The sequence below is a fragment of the Limulus polyphemus genome, unplaced genomic scaffold (genome assembly GCF_000517525.1).
Source record: "Limulus polyphemus unplaced genomic scaffold, Limulus_polyphemus-2.1.2 Scaffold866, whole genome shotgun sequence".
Taxonomy (NCBI): domain Eukaryota; kingdom Metazoa; phylum Arthropoda; class Merostomata; order Xiphosura; family Limulidae; genus Limulus; species Limulus polyphemus.
In genome coordinates this window covers 226373-235303 of record NW_013666476.1, presented here as the reverse complement: position 1 = coordinate 235303, position 8931 = coordinate 226373, and the positions used below count along the sequence as shown (strand labels likewise).

The 8931-nt window shown below is 31.4% G+C and overlaps 1 protein-coding gene across 2 annotated transcripts in view; it reads left to right on the top strand.

Moving 5' to 3' along the window:
- Nucleotides 1–4364, top strand: part of LOC106460943 (normal mucosa of esophagus-specific gene 1 protein-like) — a 16021-nt gene extending 11657 nt beyond the window's left edge. For both annotated transcript variants that reach the window (XM_013920700.2, XM_013920699.2), the window contains exon 5: nucleotides 3339–4364. In XM_013920700.2, the coding sequence (XP_013776154.1) occupies nucleotides 3339–3413 (75 nt within the window). In that variant the 3' untranslated portion in view covers nucleotides 3414–4364. The remainder of the gene's footprint in view (nucleotides 1–3338) is intronic.
- Nucleotides 4365–8931: the final 4567 nt, after the last annotated feature.

Below are 8931 nucleotides of genomic sequence, written 5' to 3'. Positions count from 1 at the left end.
TAAAATCGGTGATGGAGAACCCCCTTTTAAACTAATAATGGCTGAAGACGGCTTGAATGGGTAATGAAGAAAAACTTTAATATAAATTTAACATAACAGCAAATGTACAACGTTTCGACAAGGTTTTGTCATCATCAGGTACATCATTGCTGTTATGTTACACTTATATTAGAGTTTTTCTTCATTACCCATTCAAGCCGTCTTCAGCCATTATTAGTCTAAAAGTGGGTTCCTCATCACCGAATTTAAACTTATATTTAAACTAAATTCTTTCGGATCACAACAGAATTAATGACTTTTTTTAACTGACTACAGCTGACTCTGACCACACATTTCCCTTAATTATTATTATTATAAAATTACTACTTTATCATTTTTCGAATTTTTTTATTACTTTTCTGTGCTTTTAATTTATAAAAATCTAATTTCCATCACTTTAATACTTGTTTTCCATTTTAAAACTATTTATGCAAACGTTTTAACAATGTTCCTTCTAACAATATTTTTGTTGACGTGCTCCAGCAGTAATTTAGAATCTCAATATTTTAACCCTTAATTTAAACGATTTTGCCTAAGCCTTTCTTCCATGTAACACGGTTTATACTGCCTTTTGAAGGTCTTCTCCCCGAAACGTTGCAAGTAGTAGTAGTAATAATAATAATAATAAATTAAATTTGTTATAGATGTGAGTTTTTTGTTTTACTTTTTTCGTTAATCGTTTACATGGCTGACCATTACTACAATAAAACGCGTAATTTTAGCTCTTGTTTCCTCTTCGACAACCCCGTGCCGTTTCACATACCATCGTCTTCTCGATCAATTGTGAGTGGAGTACGTATTAATCGGCACGTAGGCAGCACGTGATGTTTTTCTCTTGAGACACACCCTCTTAGTTGCAATAATATATTAGCTTTTAATCGGAAGTGTGTGAAGTTTCGAATAAATATGAAAACTCATTCCAATAATAGCCCGTCACCTTGCTTTTAGTTGTTGATTTCTTACGACGTTTTATCCGTTAAAGGAAGAAAACGTTAAAGGAACAAACCTACGTTAAAAGTTTAAACTTGTTGTAGCTTTTACTAGGATAAGAAATATATTTGGATACACGTCATGGTTAAATTTTGGTAGCTATGTATTTTTTCCTTTCTATCTGTAAAAAATCTTAAATATTTGTTCCCCGAAAGGGGGCCAAAAGCTTTAACAACTTCCACCATTATACAGTAGTGTCTGTCAATCAGTCGCTAGACACTAAAATGACGTCACATAAGGGATGCTTATTGTTGCAATTTGTATTGTCGTGGCGTAAGTAAAACGTGCGCATACCATGAATCATGAGAACAATTATGCGCTTTGTAGGCTATAACATAACATATAAACTTTAAAAACAATAAAATATTTGTTACTCTTAATTTTGGTTTCATTCTGTCTTGAAGCAGAACTCTTTCGGGGACCTTGCGGAAGTACATCTAGTTTTAAACTTGCTTTTATGATGTCTCTCACTTTAAAGATCGTAAGACTAATTTCGAAAATGTTAAAGTATCTTTGCTCTACGATTTTTGCTGGCGTTTTTTTTTATGTTGCTGCAAAAATAACTTTATGTATAACTTGATTTAACTCTGACTTCTGGATTTCACTTCACACAGCTCTTCTTCATAAACGTTAAATATACAATTTTAGTAAAGCTAGAGAAGCCATACATCATTAATGGTGTTTGGTTGACATCATAGTTAAAGTGTTGACTTTGTCTTGTCTATAGTACGGTCTTTGATAAAAACATTAGCTAAAACGAACATTTATTTTACATGTAACTTTGGATTTATTCAAAATAGGAAAGTGAAATTTATAATTACCCGCATTCAACTTAGCTTCCGAACCCTATGTGAACTTGACGTTTAACTGTACTTAGTTTCCGAACCCTATGTGAACGTGACGTTTAACTGTACTTAGTTTCCGAACCCTATGTGAACGTGACGTTATACTTTCGGTCGAATTTTCTGGGTTATTTATTGTCAAACAAATGTGTTCTTAAATTGATTATAACTGCGTATTTATTTACAAACAGTTGAAACATGTCGCGATGAAGAGTTACATAAGACGTATAGCAATCACGTTGTTGATATAATGAAGCTAAACATTTTAACTTTAGGTTTTAAATTGATTATAACTGCGTATTTATTTACAAACAGTTGAAATATGTCGGGATGAAGAGTTACATAAGACGTATAGCAATCACGTTATTGATATAATGAAGCTAAACATTTTAACTTTAGGTTTTAAATTGATTATAACTGCGTATTTATTTACAAGCAGTTGAAACGTGTCGGGATGAAGTGTTACATAAGACGTATAGCAATCACGTTATTGATATATATTTATATAATGTAGCTAAACATTTTAACTTTAGGTTTTTTTTCCATAAAGCTTAACCATTCATCATCAAAACAGTTACCATGTCAAAACTGGTAACACTTTTTTTTAATCGTAAATCCGTCTTCGAATATTCGGTAATGTGAAACTATGAGCTTTGTACTTTCATAAACTTTGTGACGTTAGGAACACTAGTTAAATTTAGGTTGAACAATGTCCACTCACTATAATATTCGCTGTGTTTGTTTTTTAGTAATGGTTTTTGGAAGATAAACTTTGGTAACTCTGTACAGTCCACTCACTATTTTCTACAGGAACCTATCCCTCATTAGGAATGAAAATAATGATAAAACTGAGGCTCAATAGCTAAAATGAAGCTGTTTGAGGGAGGATTATTTTGTTACATGATAAATTGTTTATTAGTATTAATGAAGGCAAATATTTCGACACAGCCCCAGTGTAAGCTAGTGTAATAAGGCGCTACACGGTTCAAAACTTTTATCCATTAACACACTGAACAAACGTGTTTAACACGCACGACGATCATCTCTGTTTCAGTTGTTCTAATACACTAAAAGTTATCTATCCGGTTCTTTGTACATGTAAATATATCGTACCACGTCGTGAACAACTTTGTCCTGTAATGGATATTAATGATATATGTCTATATGAACGACAATACTGATAAACAGTCTGTCTGATATATCGTGCTTTACGTATGTTCGACTTTAAATTTCTTAATTAATAAATGGCTTCCGTCGCGTGACATATCTTTAATTATCCTAATGATTGTTGTACCTGAAATTTAAGTTGGATGTATTTAATTATTCATAGAACAATAACGATGTATATCATGTAGGATATATGCCCTTTAGAAATTAATCTACACATCTAGAGTAATTTATATGATGCTCAAGTATTGGAGAATTAAACTTTTTCATACCAACCAAGCTTATTTCTTAATCTTTCAGCTCTTTACAGTGAATCAAGAATACAAGAAAATACCAGAACTGGAATCCCTGAAGAAGGATCTTGGAAGTAGTTAAATTAGATTTAGTGATAAATTAATATAACGTGTACTTAGACCATCTTATTTTTATTAGAGCACACTGTTTGTTTTAATTCCGCACTCTGGATTATATCCGAGTTTCATGTTTCTCAGGGCTAAATTGTAGGATATTAAGTCATTTCTCTTTCGTTCGTTAAAATTTAATATTTAAAACCCAATTATAATTGTGTTTAAAATTTAGACTTGTACAATGTTGAATTTTAGTGGTGATTATTTTCAAGATGTACGAGAAGAAACAACTTAATAAGACATGCAATAAATATTCCTATAAGTTGCTTTCTTTCTATCGGTGATTTAATAGTTCTGCAATCAATGGATTCTGTAGCAAAAATGCGTTGGTATTGTTATCAAGGCTTAAAAATAACCAATAGTATTTTACCTTCAAAATCACTTGTTAAACGACATGTCTAGTTATAGATAACAAAAAAAAAAAAAAGTTTTTTATTCAGTTCCGTTTAAAATAACTTATGGCGACTTCTTTATATAGTAGGATTGGCCGTGCTTCGGAGCACGGAACGGAGTTGGTCAGCTGTTCACCTGAGCTGAGGTTGTGGAACTGTTTCACTCTTTCCTAACTGATATAATTTGTAAAACTTGACTTGACAAAATAATTAACAACCAGTCATTAATCTTAAGTGTGTATTGATATAATATTCAAAAACAATATAAAAGTAAAATATATATATATATATATTTATTACGTGTCTAAAAGGCTATTTATTTATATATTGGTAAATTAATAACAATCAATATGATGCAGGCCTTCCTAAAATCGGAGCTCAAATATATTAAGCCTAATTGCATGGGAAATTATTTTTCCATAAGCGAATTATATTACTTACTACCTTAGGAATCCGTGTTTACAGTTTCAATTGTACTGTTATCTCTCCAAGGGATTACAACAACAATAAAGTATTTTGACAAGTTAGCTTTTTTTTCTTATGTAAAATGAAAACATTTAAGAGTAATGATGTGAAATTCTGTTATCATAGATTTTATTATCTATGACGTTGCACCTTAACACGTTCCGCTCTGTAAAGAAATGGGAAAACTTGAGGCGTAATGAGAACCTTCTAATTATCTTTAGCTCTACTTTACTCTGCAAAAGTTTATAAGTAATATGATACTTTATTTCCATCTTTTTTGAGGTGGTTTTTTTTTTTCACTCAGTTTCGAGTTCAACTAGAAAGAAACTAGAACTACAGGGGTATTTTGCGACTGAATATTTTTGTATTATTATGGAATTGAAATATGAAAATGCGTCACACTAAATATTACTAACCAATTTTTTTTAATATGCTTTTGTGTTCTTTCTTGTTTTAAAAGAAAGATGGTAGACTATTATTCATTGTTTTTGTGATCTCGTTGTTTCGGTTAATAGCTTTTGCAAATAAAACTTGGTACACCTATTACTGTTGCATTTGTAAAACAAACCAAAAAAAAAGGCAGAAAGGTTTGTAGAAATGGATATTTAACTTTAAGGTTAGATTTCGTATTCCATAACCCTTTTACTGAAAATCCATTTAATCATACGGACTTTTTTAATTTTAAATAACGCATATATATCTGTATATATATATAGTACTATCTTGGTTAGCCTTAAGGTACTCTTAATTTTGATCGGCCACGAAAGTATGAACGATTGGGCTTAAAATTACGATAATATAATTGAAGAGCAGAATAACAGTATGAACTATTATTATTTTTAAACCCTCGAACTTCCGGTGATGAACATAATCGATAACCGTTTATGCATTTGCCGGTGGAAACGCAGCTCGAAACGAGAACGCTAAAATTCCAACAGAATTTAACATACTGTTGCGTCAGCGAGATCACGTGACTAGTATCACGCCACCCGTTTTCTAGAACTATCCTGCTCCTTCGGGAGCGCTCTAGCATTTGCTAGATTGGGGTTGGCTGGTATATATAAGATGGTCACGACGTGACAATGTGTGTAGGTAGTGAGTAATTGAACTGCAGTCAGAAAGTATTGTTCAAGTTAACGTTCGTTGTTATAGCGTTTGTTATAGAGCGACTGTTGAAAATAAGTGTATCGGTAAAGTTATATTCAGAAAGAATAAACCAGTTTTATTAAGAAAGGACTTGTGTCGCTAAAGTTTCGTGGGAACGAAGTTACGGAAAATCAACTAACGAACGGAGACGTAACAATACTATTTTAATAAGGTTTTATTTCGAACTGGTGTATTTAAGTGTTTTACACTCACAAAAAGAAACCTATCATTCTATGTGTATTTGAAGAACTTGTAGCATTCCGTCACAGTTTAATTCTTCGTATTGTCAGCCGACACTGGACGGCTTGTACATAATTGAATAGTCTGGCTCACAGACACCCCCCCCCCCACCCCACACACACACACCCAGTGAAAGAATAGACCATTCCAAGCTTTTACTTGTTGTTAAACAAATGTTTAAACTATTCTATTCTATTCTAGTCTGATTACTTAACTTATTACAACTGCTGTAGCCAAACTCTAAACCTAAATTCAATTCCAAGTGTCATAATCAATGCAAATTATTAAGTAGATAAGTTATAATGAAACTTGATGGATTTATTTCTGACACGGTGCAAATGGTATAACACTTTATACACACTATTTTGTGTATTCTTATTAGCTCGGCACGGAAACCTGGAATGGTACAGGTTCTCTGTAAAATCTGACTTATCTTAACGAAATCATTTCTATATTACCAGTATATCATCTATTTTGGAAACTGGTATACAGAACTGATTCACTTCTATTTGCCATCAAGAAATCAGAAGAAAACTAAACTTTTGTGCGCGTGACTTTTACGATTTTTGAAAAGATCGCACATTTTTAAGATGACAACTTTTCATAGCTATTGTTTTTGTTTTAAAAGAAAATGCGCTAATTTTTAGTTTGTACTGTTAAATAGCATCGTCTTTAAAAACTAGAAAAATCTTAACGTTTTTTTTCAAAAAATTGCATTTCTGCCTATTGGTTGACTTCCCAGAGAAAGTGAAATACTCGTATAATGGAAGTAAAAACTGACCAAACTTAATAAATTGTATACGTTTACTACTACAAAAAGAGAGAGAGGAGGGGGGATATATAGAGAGAAAAAAACGGGTACTTTTAAGTCTTCTAGAAACAATTCTTTACTGCATGTATCCCGGTATTGGCGCATATTCAAAAAAGTTAAAAATACAGCGGAGGTTCCAAAGGAATCTGACCTGAAAACTAGGTCACAAAACGTTCTCTCACACACAAACATAGCAATTGAACCTTTAGAAAATACACACATTTAAATAATAACCGTAATATTAAACATTATGATAAATGTTTCAAACCAATATACATATTACAGAATATTTTTATAGCATTCGGATTAGAATGTCTGTGCTAAAATGTCTCTATGGTTGAAAGAGTGAGCACATTTGGCGCTGGGATTTGATCTGCAACCAGCAGATTGGGGTTGAGCGCCTTAACCACCTTGCAAAAAAATTTTGAATTTTTCTGATCTTTTTTTAAAAAACTCTGGCGTGTAACATACATTATTCATTGATCAGTTCATATAAATTCTGAATTATTTCAAAAATATTGTTGTAAACTATATTTTAAATTTAGATGTTTGTTTACTAGAGGGGGATTCTTATGACGTCATGATGATGCAAGATCTCAAGTTTCCTGTGGAATATGGAAAACTAGTAATTACGTAAAATATCGGGCCAACTTAGTTTGTTAATCAGTTCAGTGTCATTTAGTCAGATATACATTATGAGTTTGTAATCGATCGATTAGCGAGGAAATTCAGCAAGTACGTTAAGGAATATATTAATTTTGAAGTTTCTGTTGAAATGTTGTTAATTTAGGCCTAGGACTACGAGCGAAAGTAACCTGAAGGCTAAAGTAAATGTTATGGAGAAAATAAATTAATTAGTTATCTTTACGTGGACTGGACTTACCGTTATTTTTAACGAATAATTCAGAAGAATATGCCGACGATCGAAAATGTTACAAAAATATATTTGGAGAAAATAAAATTAAATGTAAAAATGGTAAAAGTTACTTTTTGAATCATGGAAACTGTTTTTTTTTATTACAATTAATTAGAAAGCTCAGTATAGAAACTCTGAAGAATCTTGAATTATTACTTCTTTTCTTTTCTAGTTTATGTTATTACAAAACGAAAAAGTATATTAAAATTATTATTTGAAATAGTTTATATAAAGCATATGTTACACTTACTATACTTTAACAAAACATTTTAACTTACATGTATATAAACAATCATACTTTTACACACATATACATTTTAAATGAATGAATGTTTGTAAATTCATTTAAATAAGTACACCTATAAGTCAAAATATCCTTTAGATGTTGTTATCATCACTGTGACTATCATTAGTAGAGTATGTATGTGGACTACAGTATGATTCTCCTCCTTGACATGGACATAGTTCAGTGCAAGACAAGTTTCGTTGAAAATAGTGTTCCAGTGCAGATAGCTCTAGTACTACATGAATACAACAGGTCTTGAAATACTCCTAGTGTTGTAAAGACAGTAGGGTTTGCACCAGTTTCACTTTCTTCCCAGCCATAATTTTTAATTATGAGGTTGCCATGATGCATGCTCAACATGGCAACAAAATTTTTCCTCACATGGTTGGAGTTTTGCTAGGCCAGTTTCTCTTTTCATACCTAACTTGGTTCTCATTTTATTTAAATTGAAATGTACATTATCTTCCTTTAGCTTGGGATCATGGTGTTTTAACTAATTCTCCAACTGCTATTCTCTTCCATTATCTTCAAGACTTCACAGATTGGTGAATCTATCAGGACAATTACTCACAGTTTTATGCACCAATTTCTTGCATGATGAATCCATACTCTGATAAAGTATGTACAGCTGAAAAAATATTAATATTTTATACTATTTTCTTAACTTAGCAATCTCTCTCCATTATTGGGTACAATATAGGTGTTTATTTTACACAAATGTAGTTAGTTAAGCAAATATTATTAATGGCCCTTAAAATGTATTTTGTAATAACTAAATAACATAACTGTATATATATTAATATATTATTCTTGATATGAAGATCACAGAAACAAATATTATCTTAAGCAAATTATAATCCTTCAAAAAATTGCATAATAAAATACACATCATGTCATCACACCTTGAAATTAATTTTGATTTCTGTATACGTTGAAATACATTAAAGTATTCTAATCATCATGGTACTACACTTTTTGGAAAGTTTCACTCTATTCAGTTGAAATTGAATGTATTAGTTTAACATAAATCAACATTAGAATGCTAATAAAAAGTTTTGTTTGTAGTTAAGCACAAAGCTACACAATAGGCTATCTGTGTTCTTCTCACCAAAGGTATTGAAACCGGGTTTCTAGCATTGTAAGTCTGCAGACATACCACTGTGCTACTTGGGCTAAATCTTAATTAATGGTAATAAAAAGTTTTGTTTGTAGTTAAGCACAAAGCTTCAC